General features: G+C 38.2%; 1 protein-coding gene across 9 annotated transcripts in view; it reads right to left on the bottom strand.

Moving 5' to 3' along the window:
- The window catches only part of PLEKHG1 (pleckstrin homology and RhoGEF domain containing G1), a 198,284-nt gene that overhangs the window by 9,208 nt on the left and 176,324 nt on the right, over positions 1 to 12,752 (bottom strand). For all 9 annotated transcript variants that reach the window (XM_068677079.1, XM_068677074.1, XM_068677075.1 and 6 more), the window contains 10 exons: positions 10,243 to 10,289; positions 9,561 to 9,711; positions 8,434 to 8,565; positions 5,916 to 6,098; positions 5,732 to 5,827; positions 5,529 to 5,615; positions 3,253 to 3,286; positions 1,969 to 2,064; positions 685 to 723; positions 197 to 219 (listed from right to left, as the gene is read on the bottom strand). In XM_068677079.1, the coding sequence (XP_068533180.1) occupies positions 197 to 219; positions 685 to 723; positions 1,969 to 2,064; positions 3,253 to 3,286; positions 5,529 to 5,615; positions 5,732 to 5,827; positions 5,916 to 6,098; positions 8,434 to 8,565; positions 9,561 to 9,711; positions 10,243 to 10,289 (888 nt within the window). The remainder of the gene's footprint in view (positions 1 to 196; positions 220 to 684; positions 724 to 1,968; positions 2,065 to 3,252; positions 3,287 to 5,528; positions 5,616 to 5,731; positions 5,828 to 5,915; positions 6,099 to 8,433; positions 8,566 to 9,560; positions 9,712 to 10,242; positions 10,290 to 12,752) is intronic.

The raw sequence follows: 12,752 nt of genomic DNA, 5'->3' as shown, positions 1-12,752 counted from the left end.
GCTTCTAGATATTCCTGAAATACCTAGCTGTATTTCTGTTTCTTTCATTTCAATAATCTTATTGGAGATACTAAACAACATTATGGTTTTGTTTCTTTCTTAAAATGAACATAACCAAGAAGATGTGGATTCTACAGCAAATACATTCCTCTAAGTTATATGCTACTTGAATGTGCTAAAACAAGAAATGTCTTACCTTCTGCATATCTGGACTTATATCTGAAAAGAGAAATACAATAATTCATCATTAAGAGCATAAACAAACTGGTGTGAGTCTACGTCACTGGCTTAACACTACACAATTATGAATTCCCAAAAAGGGATAAAATGCAACAGCAATATTCACTTGAAGGTCTCTAAAACAGAGACAACAGCAGTTTTCTTATGACAGTTCCACCTCAGGTCCTAATATCACAACAAAGATCCAATATGGACAACTACTCACAGTGACTGACTCCTGGTATTCAATTACCAGTTGCCAAGACAATTACGGGACCAGAACCCACACGTGGAAAAGCGAACATTAAATTTCAACACTAACATTTTGTTTTCTTTGCCCACTTTCCCCCTCCCCCCTCCCAAAGGTGTATTTGAGGAAAGTTACAGGACCAAAGGATCCATTTTTACTTGTTCTACAAAATACAGAAACACTGGGTCATGAAATCAGTACAGAAAGTAGCTTACCATTTGACTTCAAAACTTTATGGACTCTCGATGAGGGTTCTGAAAAAGACAACAACATGTTTAAGCACTCCAGCATCCAAAAGGAAGTTGTGGGTATCTTTTTATAACATGGATACTAAAATTTAATCTTCTGGTCCCATGCAAGAAAGGCAGGTTTTCTGATCTTAATCACTTAGCTAACTCACACTCTTGGAAAAAAAAAAAAAAAAAAAAAAAGGATACATTGCAATGTGAAACCTACAGCTGCTACCAAAGTACTTACATGTTCCTAATGCTACAGCACCTGCTTTCCACACATGTAAAGTTTAAAGTAAATAATCCACACACGTGAAGTTTAAAGCCGTGTTAAGCTTCCTGCTTTTTAAAGACTTAGTCCTCATCTATGCTATTGCTCTAAATTGCTGGAGATTTCCTATATTCAAATTAGAAATATGTATGAGGTACTGAGAAATATGTTTGAGGCACTTCAAGCAGTACTTTGAAAGTATAAGTAGCTGAATGTTACACAGAATTTCATTCAATCAGTATTTTGAATTATTCCTTTTATAGGCAAAACAACATCCATGGAATTTTTTACCTCAGAAACAAAGGAAGATGCCTGAGAAGTAATTAAAATTTGTTTTTTGTTGGTTTTTTTTTTTTTTTTGGACACGGTGATCAACACATGTGATCAACTGCTTAAAGACCTTTCCAAACTTGGAATCACAGTGACTGCGATATGAAGTCACCCAACTACAAAGACATTTGTAATGGCTTCAGGAGCAAACTAACAGTAATTACGGATGTATGTGTGAACTAGGAGAAAGAAAAGCAAAAATCAACATGACCATCTCTCAAATCTCTATTATGCGTAAGGCAGACATTACAGTAAGTAAAGGTAGTAATTATATTTTGAAATAACAAGCCTATCATAATCAGGATGGAACCACTTCTGAGACAGTAACTACTCAGGGGTGAGGGCAAGAAAGGTCAGACAAATAATGTGACTGGCTTTCCAGCATATGCATTCTTCGTCCATTAGGAAGTATCACTTGTTCTTTATGCATCCACCATTAGGAATGCATATATTCATGAAATGAAATGCAAGTGGTTGATAAACAAAATAAATCACACAAGCAACAAATGCTTAATAAGATCTTCCACTTGTGTATCAGAGTTACTGTGCTCTGTAAAATCTCAGTGGAATGCAAGCTAAAGACCAGTTCCATGTGCCCAGTCTCAAACAACGCTAAATACTCCTGCTTGCCTTTCCTCATCATCTTTATGGTAAATGAGTTCATTCACCTGATTTCCTCCTCACTCTTTGTTGAGTAGTGCCTTCTTTAGGCTGGTATGATGATTTCATTTCTCCCTCGGGGCTATAATGAAACCCTGGGTGATCTGTGGAATAAGCAGAGGTAAAATAGTGTTACTTCACACTTCTCAGCAGCTCTTTGGAGGCAGTGCCATCTTCTCTTTGTGATTCACCCAATGGCACTTCATCAGAGCTTGACGCAAAACAAGTGAGGTATTCAACTTAATCATCTAGCCATAAAAACATTTTACCCGTTTAGTTGTGCCTTGCTCCAGATTGCTAACCCAGCAACACTGATGGCACGAGCATTGTGTTTAATTGTTTGCCAGTGTCTCAGTCTAAGCCTTCCTGACCCATTCTCCACAGGAATAACTACATAAATAAATGACAATTCTGCTTTACTCCAAGACTTCCTCAGCATTTATATCTAAGACTGTTGTTTCATTTCCCTACACTGCCAGGGATCACTGGCGATGTGAAGAGCTAACACAGCTTGCACCAGGAGAGGCAGCAAACAAGAGATGCAGCAGAAAGAACAGCACAGATGGGGCTGGATTCGGAACACAAGGCAGCAGCAGCTGCATGCATGCTCCCTAAACCTGGCTCCTGGGACAGGCCAGGTAAATAAACTTTTCAGTCAAACCTATGGAAAGAACGAGCCTGCTGGGTTCAAGCAAGAAGTTTTCTTGGCGCGGTACCACGGGTGCATTTGGTTTCTGCCACAGCCACAAGTCCAGCCGTAGACAGAGGACAGCCAGCCATGCTGCTTCTGTAGGGCACTGGGCTCCCTTGCTGGGCTTCCAGATTATCTGCACTGTGCACCAAACAGCTGCCAGCTGCCCTCACAATCCTCCAGTCCAGTTTTGCCAGCATAAGGAAGTCATATCAGAGCTATGTACTTCAGGCTCCATTTGCTTATTCCTAGCCTTTCAGTGGGTCCAAGCCAGGAGTGTATGCTATAAAAGCAGGAAACATCATGCATTTAATCAGCATGGAATAAGCAAAACAAAATGACCAGTATTTACAGAAGGTCTAATCTGCCTTTTCCTTGCTAATCGTGAGACGGAATTTGCTGGCTGTGGATCCATCAACTCAATGCCTACAGAGTTCCATGGGATCTGCATGCTTTTGTTTTTTTTCAGTAAGGTCATAATTCAAGGAGCGTAAGCATGGCTTTCTCTCATTTCAGATAAAATCAACAGTCAAAGCCAAACTTTTGAAGACACTTTTGTTCATTTTTTTTTTTTTTTAAGTGAAAGTGAAAAATAACTTACGTATGGCATCCATTTCCAGAATCGCCTGTTTGGCCTGAAAGCACCATTAAAAAAAAAAAAGTTAAACTTTAAGTAGGACAAATTATGTTGCATATTACAGATAGTTGTGAGTTTACATGCAGACAACATCAAGTTTAATTTTTTAGCTATTAAATATTGCTAGCATTGTTATTCTCTGTCTTTCTCTGTATGCTGCATACGTTACATATGTAAAGAAGAATTCTCCTGGCAGGAGCTTCCCATAGTTTATCTTCAGAGCAGCACACAAAAGCCTTTTTTTCACTGCACACCACTGCTCTGTCTTGCTCATCTACCACTCTGGCAGTGCAAGAGGAAGAGCACGTACCTACAGCATCAACTGGGATAAGGAACTTCTGGGGGATGTAGTGATGCACATCTGACACTGAAAACTACACTGGTATCACCCACATCAGCTCATGCTGCACACATTCTGAACACTCTGGCTCTTCTCCATGGGGACTCATACCCCAAAGACCTGTCAACATGCCCCAGAATTTAGAGCCATTGATACACCACTCCATATGCTCCTGGGAGTGGCAAAAAGACTAGCCCTAACATCTAGGAATCACACATATTTCCTTTTTTTTTTTTTTTTTTTTTTTTTTTTGTGTGTGTGTGATACATGAAACATTTCCTCCCTAAAAATAAAATAATTTAACTTTACTATTTTTTTTTATCCTTTACTATTTTTGCAGTTCTGATGTTGTTGGCATAGAGAACACTACCAACCCTTCTTCCTTTAAGTGTTTCCTTGACGAACTGCTATTAAAAAAATCATCATATTGTTTAAGTAAGATGAAACAAGATAAACAGCTAATATCTCATGATTGCTTAAAACTTGACACATTTCTTTAGGAAAAATAAGCAGGATGTTTTACCAAGTTTATCAGATAATAAGAAAGAAAATAAACCAAAACGTAATACCCAGATAACCTGCTTGACCCTCTATGGGTGCAATTCCGTGATTTTCCACGAGGTGTCACAAGTGGACTAATATTAAATCCCCCCCAATAGCTGGACAGAGGGAAGTCTCTTCTGTGCAAGCACAGATTTATCAAAAGATATGTGCAGACAACCTCAAAGACTTATTTGGTTAAACTTTTCCTCAAATAAAATTATTTCTAAGAGCTGAAAATGGCATTATGGTGTATTTTGGCGATACTTTTTTTTTTCCACAGATAAAATAAAAATCCATCGAGAAAGAATAATCTTGATACAAAAGCTGAAGTCATGCTGAAACGTTTTTTACAATCTAATAAACTGAAACCAGTATTCACATTGTAAGCATGGATACCAGCATAAACATTATACCTTCCATAAACTCTGTCAACAAAAAAATATGAGAAGAATTACTAATAGCAACTGCTAGGACTGCTTTATCCTATAACTCTCTGTGTTGAATCGTCGAAAACATTAGTTAATGCACCTCTTGTGTATGTTAGTCACATTTGTACTCACTACAGCATAAAAATCATTGAAAGTAATACTTTAAAAAAAAAAAAAGGAAGACGAGCAGTATAACTCTGTGTAAAAAAAAAAAAAAAATCAACAGAAAAAATCCAAGTTACATTGGGAAACATCACCTAAAGGTCTAAAACAGGATTTCATAAATAAAAGGACCAGATTTCCCTACTTGTAGGCATTACAGCTATGAATATGGTATCAACAGGTATCTGACAACTGTGATGAAATGTAGAACTGTGCCTCATTTTCTCTGGCATAAAGCTTTCGAGCTGTCTCACAAAAAATAAAAATAAAAATGGCCCAAGCATCCCAACTAAGGATGCGGGGTTCGGGATGGGTATTTGTATTTGTAAAGTGAAGTGTGTGTTGCAAATGCCTTCATTGCTGTGGTATCTAGCCAAAACAGATTAAAACTAGCTTGGTAATGTCTACACATGCTGCAATTAGCACACCTCAGCGTTGTGCAGACAGGCAGTTTCAAGCCAAGGAATGCTCCTCCAGTAGAGCTTTGTGATGCTGCATCTCTGTTACTCACATCCTAGTGGGCAAATCCTAATGTGGACAGCAATGTTGCTAATCCAGTTAAATTCTTCTACTCCTATACCAAGCCCTGTATATGCATTTAGTGGAATTTTCCCACTGATTCTTAGGAACTTTTAAAGATGTAAGAAATAATATATTAATCTCTTGGAGTCTAAACTTTCTCTAAATTGTAATGCATTTTTGCAGTTAACAAGATTGCCCTAAGTTACATGCACATTCAAAGAGCAGGGCTTCATTTATTTATTTACCTTGGCAGGAATCTTAGCAGGATGATTTTCCAGAATTAACCTCTTCAAATGAAGAATCCAAAGCCGTTTGTCTTGCTGAGATTTTGCCTGATAAAAATAAAAATCAGCACTATGAGAAATAGCCTTACTGCCTTATGCAGGGTCAGGAATAGCATATGGTCATCAATCAAGCTATCCAGTGGGCAAGGATTTTTCTGTCATACCTGGACAGTATGTTGCATCTTAGGATTTTTGTAGTGGAAGACACTAAAGCTGAGTGGCTCCTTTGGTATCACTTCAACAAGCATAAGATTCCCACACTGTAACAAAGAGAAGCAGCACTGTGAACTATGGAGTAATTTCAGGGAAATCTAGAGCCAGCACATTGCTGTTTACTCTCTGACATACCAATATGTGAGCTTTGTAAGCAAACATTTCGTCCCTCTTTTTTGTGATTAGCAGCAGCTTGTCAAAGAGGAACAACGTGCGCTCATTTTTGGCTCGCTGAATGCGGAACGTTCCCTCTAGAACCAGCTCCCCGTAACTGGTGAGATCGGGTCCTTTCCAGTTGGTGAGCAAGCTCTGTATCTCCTGCAACAGATCAAAGTAGAACAACCAGAGTTCATATCAGAGGTCTTACTTAAATAAAGATTCAAAGGATAATCTGCTGAGGCCATTCCAGCTTTCCCATATAACATTCAACAGTGCAAAGCCACCGGTACTGAGGTTGTTGGGTTACGTGCACATCATAGCCAGGTGCTTCCAGACTTGATGCTAAGCCCAGACTAAAGCATGGCCTCCTGAGTACTGGTGGCCTCTGTGGGGACACAGCAAAGAGCCCTGAGCTCCCCAGGGCTGCCATTGGTGAAACAGCTCAACCCCTGGGACTCACTGTGGAGGATGGACTGTAATGCAGGCACCAGTCTCTCTCACATCTGCTTCTCTCCCCTGCCTATGTCCATAAACCCTCTGAATGTTTGTTTCTTGCCCTGCAATATTCTCTTGAAGCTGTGTGGTCCCCAGCTGGATGAATTATAATGCCTTCTCTGTGTCTTGTAGGCGCATCCCAGAAGATGCCTCCGTGAGGAGTTCAGACTGTAGAGATGTTTCTCAGAAGACTAAAGGACCAGAAGTGGTTTGGTCAACTGATCATTTGAAGATGCCAAGATTTATATGCATTTGGAGTGATTTGTATACATACCATAGATATTTCTCACCTTATTTATCACTTACAAAAAAAAAAAAAAAGATGGAGAAACATCTAAGAACATCCTCAAAAATCTGTGCTACTTTGCTATGACTATCTTGTTTCCTTCAGTTGTTCATTTTTTCTGTCAGTGGCACAGACAGGATTTAAGCAGGGTAAAGCAAACTAAAAGCAAACTCAACCTTAAGCAGGGAAACTTTAAAAACATCCATTGAGCTTTAACCTGGGCAGCATTAGCAAAGCAGGGACAGATTTACTCATCCTAGGCTGATCTCAGTAGAACACTGCACTGTAATACAGCATTCAGCTATAAAACTTCTTGGTACTTTTGAGCCCAAAGGCAGCCTAGAGCACATGCAGGAAGAAAGAACAATGCACACTTTGAAAAGAACAGCACACTTTGGACTATATGCAAGGCTGTTTTAAAACCCAGTATATAACAAATGAAAAAAAGGTCTGTTTTATCAGGTCCCTTAAGGAACTTGTAAATAAGTCAGGGTACAGCACAGCCATCAGTTTCACCAGTGTTAAGGGAGAGTTGGTGCTGGAGTCACTGCTGCAGTACTTGCTGAACTACAGACAGAATGGCAGTGTGATAGCTCACTGAAGACCTATCCCTATGGCTACAGAAACAGATTTTACTTGTATAAAGGGTAACCATGAACATAAACATTTTCCACAACCCTATACATTTGCCAGCTCAGCTTAATAAATTAAAAAAATACACTTTTCCAAATGCATTTAGCCCTCTTTATTGCCAAATATTACTGGTTATCATTATTCAGATTTACAGCACACTGTTTGTAGAAGTCATTAGCATGCATTTCCAGCAATGTGTGGCAAAGGTTACGCTGCTGCAGGCAAGGCATTATCAAATGTAACCCTATTCCCCGTATATATAAACAAAAAAATGAGAGCCAATAAGCACAGTTTATGTTAAAAAGACATAAAGGAATAAAAGAATAACATTAGACAGATTTCTGGAACCTATTAAATTCTTTTATTAACTAAAAAAAATATTAAAGCTATATAGATACTGCTGACAAAAGTGTAATGTAAAATGGTGATTCACTGGCATGTTTGAAACAGAATGATGTATCTGTAAAAAGTCTACCGAATAGCTTACTCTTGACAACAGAAGTTATTCTGGGTTGCTTTTTTTCTCCTAAAAATTCTTCACTCAAAGTGAAGTTAACCCTTTTCTAACTATCATATTTCTAGGTTTATACTTTTCACATACACCAAACAAAAATTAAAAAAAAAAAAAAGAGAGAGAAAATAAAATAAAATAAAAAAAAGATAAGCCTTCAGAAGCCCAAGAGGAAAGTACTTAAACAAGAAGAAGAGCAAGAAATATCTTAAAACAAAATTAATCAGCACAAAAGGAAGAAATCGGAAACCACAGGATTTCTGAACAAAGGCTTGCCCTAGGGTTGTACAGCACTGCTGTACAATTGAGGGAAAGGAAGAAAGAAAAGTTATCTCAAGTTCCATATTACTGCAAAATAAATGCTTTACAGGATGCTGCTTGCAGAGATTTCTGAGATTTTCCTGCAGCAGCTATGACCATGGTTTCCAAGATCAAACAGCCAAAGGCACACTCAACAGGACTCTGAATTATGACTGACAAAGATAAGAAGAGAAGATAACTGAAAAATGCTAACGGCATATCTGTTGACAAAAACAGCTTACACCAATAAAATATTTTTGGGAACTCACCTGAAGCCTGATGGCATGTTCATGTTTCCTCTTCATGTCATTTATGTGCCACGCCACTCTCTGCATCGTATCTATGGCATCTAGCACCACATCATAGCCCTCAGTGTCCTTGTCAAGGTGGTTTTCTATTTCCTATGACAAAGGAAAAAGAACAAAGTCCCATTATTTTTAAATGAATTTTCCAGCCTGATATAATACTGACTATGCTTTTATCTATACTATTTTGTCTTTCTGTTGCAGTCTCCCAAATACAGTGCTTCTGCCCTTGCTATTGCATGTTGTTATCTAATTGACTAACACAAGATGACTAGCAACGTAAAGCCTTTAGTAGCAGCAGTTTAGCAGCAACTGTACTTTCAGCAGCTGCTGCAAACACAGAGGCACAGAAAGGCAACACAGCTTACTTACAGGAAGAGACCTTTTCAGACAGTGCTTACTGGCTTTCTTAAAACACAGGATGTATCTACACACTTACAAAATACTGAGGGAATTACACTAGGCATTGCTTTACACTTGGAGAGAAGAAAAGCACCAGACATTTTAAATAAGGATCAGTGTCTTTACACTTCACTAGAACATGACTCTGTAATATGAAACATATGTGGAAACATTAACAATAAAGCAAGAATTTCCGAAACTTGCTTAATTCAATTCACTGAATATGGAAAGAGTTCCCACTTCCTCAATCATTCCTCTCCACAAAAATCTTACCAATCAGGGGTGTTTATATGTATTTATTCCATCTTTCAGCCACCCCCAGCATTGTAACGTGGAAAAATACCGTTGTTCAATGGAACAATAAATTCTGGTACAAAACTGTTTACTCATGACAAGAATCTTCCATACAACTTCAGAATTACAGACAACTCAAAAAGAAATATAATTATTTGAATGCACAGACTGATTCAATGCGTCTAAAACAATTACCATACATTCCCCACTCAAAACATATGCATATGTATTATGAAGTGACGAAGACAGAAAGTCTCCATATGTAAATATCAAACACTCCCAAAAGAGTGTCTAAAGAAACCCAGAACTGTTCTAACCATCAGGTCTTGTATCAGAGGCAGGAACATCAAAGCGTAGCTGCCCTAGCTGGGATATATATTTTAGTGGGTGCTTACGTGCAAAAGTAGGTGGTACTTGAGGATTCGCTGGACAGGTTTCAAGAGATAGGAGCCCAGAGGCAAAGAATGCTGCAGTGCTTCTTGCCGTTCTCTGAAGAACTTGGCCAATGTCTTGTTCCTCATGCATTCTGTCAACACGGCTACTGACCTGAAAACACAACGTGTTTAAGTATCTCCATAAATTGTAGGTAAAGCCAATAATTGTTTCTTTCCTTCCTTGCAAAAAGGGGACAACAGGTTCCTAATCCAATCACTGCTTTTTCTTGTTATCTTGTGCATTGGGCTATGTTTTCTTCTGACTTGCAGCCATTCTCTTTACACCAGGAATTACACATTTGAAGCAATACAGAATAAGACCATCATTTTCTAATGAGGATAATAGCAAAGAATGACAAGATCAAAGTAAAACTTCAGATAAGCATCTTTCATTTTTTGTTTTTTTGAGTTTAAAACAACAACAAAATAATCCTTTTCCCTCCCTCCAATTTGTAAGGGGGAAAATATATATGTATATATATATTTATATATATATATTTATAACCAACTACATTTAGTCTTAATACAATACAGTTCAGTAAAAAAATATATATGTATATACATATTTACTTTTTTAGATTGTAACTTGTATTATATGAACAGGCCAAGGGACAAATGAAGAAAGGGAACCCAAAATTCCTACCTTGGGTAGTTGGTGCAGTACTGTGTATATATGTGGAAATCTTCACTCTGCATGGATAAGAAAGATTTATATATGTTCAGATTTTGTTAAACTAGCAACTAACACACATGTGAGACAAAGACGATGACATCAAGGCAACATATTCTCCAGTTCCTGATCAATGAATTCCTCACTCTCACAGTGATAGTCTTAAAGCTAACATAGATCGACTTATGTAATTTCACTTTTTGGGGAATTTTCCTTAACTTTTGTAGAAAAAAATACACAGAGAAAAAGTAAGTGGATTGCAACAGAGCCTCCAAGGTCCTTTATGACAACCTATAAACCTTTTAAAAACTATACACCCCCCCCCCCCTTCAAACAACTGACTAGTTTTGTATGTGCTCATGCACACACCTGCAGAATTAAGTTTTGTGGAATATGTTCACTGCAATTTTCTAATAGCTATGAATACTTTCACATTTGAGCACAATCTAAGTATGAAAATTAGATGCCACAAACTTTTTTTTTTTTTTGAAAGCAAATTATGACTCTGTGCAAGCAGAAAGTGATTACCAAAACAAGTTTTAATTAGATTTAGGTGGGATTCCACGCTTGCATGTCACTGTGAAATTGCTAACTTAATGCTGACAAGCCTCTCAGAGGAAGAGCCTGAGTTTCCTTTCTTTCTTCCTTGGCAGAAGATTCTTTCTTAATCATCATAATTTAATTCCGTGCAAGAACAAGTCTCCAGAAATGTCCCCATATGCTTTAAGTTCAAATCTGCCTATCAACTTATATCCCAAATAATGCTCAATTTCTGCAGCTCGTCAGAGCTGTAAAGACTAGGAAAGCACTGCAGAACTGCAAATTGCTCCTAAAATCAATGACTTTTCTGAGCCCTAGTGCAATATAAAGCAATCGTTTGGTGGTAAACAAGACATGCTTCCCTGTGAAGCATTGTCAAAGCGTGCTCTGACCCGCTACCCCACGACAGCTGTGCCCCACAAGGGGCACCCGCTCAGCGGTGGTAGCTCATGAATGGCAAGACCAAAGAGCCAGAGCGCAGTGCTCTGCGGAGCAACAGCACAGGGGGAGAGGGCCGATGCGGGCTGAGCCTTTTGTTTCTTATTGTTGGGTTGATTTTTTATTTATTTTTTTGGCTATTCATCAGAAAAAGCCAGCTGAGGCAGTGCCCTTCCCCCTTTCCAATGGTGCTGTTCCCTTCCCCCTCTCCCTTGTACATCAGACCATGCCATTCATTTTCCCAATGAGCAGCAATTCAAAAGGACCACATAAAAAGAAAGCTGCTACTCAACCTCAGTGTAAGTCACTGCAATTAATTTCAGTATTTCTTACAGGATTTCCATACTAACTGTTTTGAAAAAATAAATCTAGCAAACTTCTTGCATGCTGCAAACCTCTATTACTTTAAGATGCTCTTATCTTAGACAGCAACCAACTACATTTAGTCTTAATACAATACAGTTCAGTGATTTAGCTTTCACGCCTGGACTAATTCTGCTGTCACAGCCGGTTTTTGTGGTGGTTTACATACGCCCAGAGTCCACACCCAAAGACAACGAGCTTCTGCCACAAACTATTAGTGTTCCCGCTTGGAACTTGCAGCAACAGCTACAAACCGTCCCAACACAAAGCTAAGCATTAGCAAACCTCAGTGTGTTGCGCACATCACACTGTCATTTTCTTCAGCAGTCATTCCTAAGCCAGCAAGCACTCATAGCAAGTTAGGGTGCTTATGAGAGAGCATCGTGATGAAATTCAGGGTCATAGAAAAAGGTGATTTATTTTATATCTGCATATATTAATACGAGGTTTTAATTTAGGGGCTTTCTGATGTAAATTGTAACACATTCCCATGGCTACAATCATGGAATAATGCAATTTATAGAATGACTTCACAAGCAAAGTGCAGACCATTTTTTTGACAGTTATTTATATGTGTATACCACTCATATACAGTCCCTTGACTGTTCTGCTTTTCAAACAAAAAGAAGAATATGTGTTGTGAAATTTCAGTAAATGAAGCATTATCCGTAAAACAAACACGACCAAACTTTTCAGGGTTTCGGAATGGATTAATGCACATTCCCCACAAAATCAATAGCAAGTCCAAAATCCCCAGAAGCTTTTTCACACTCTTCCACTTTTTTCATTTTGTTTTATACATAATGTCAAAACTATTTTCAGTGGATTTTTTGGCTTTAAAAGAGCTTTAGTCTAGCTATTATCTGGAACAAGTCTGTATACCAAAAAATAAAATAAAATAAAAAATTAGTTCCTCATGCCCTCAATACCTCTAAAAATTTTAAAATGGTTTCACAATCACCCCTGCTTTCTGATGGGAGTTTATTCCAAATTTCATACTGAACTTGTATGTGCACTTACTTCATTTCACCACAACTCATTTCATCACACAAAACCATTAGATAGCATTTACTTTCACTGAGCCATGTGCCAGTAGAAGGTCAGTTATATGTATTTTGTCTCCAGAATGAGATTGTTGATGC

This window comes from Anas acuta, chromosome 3 (genome assembly GCF_963932015.1).
Source record: "Anas acuta chromosome 3, bAnaAcu1.1, whole genome shotgun sequence".
NCBI classification, from domain to species: Eukaryota; Metazoa; Chordata; class Aves; order Anseriformes; family Anatidae; genus Anas; species Anas acuta.
Note: the sequence above shows the minus strand (reverse complement) of the source record. Positions and strands in the feature narration are given on the sequence as shown.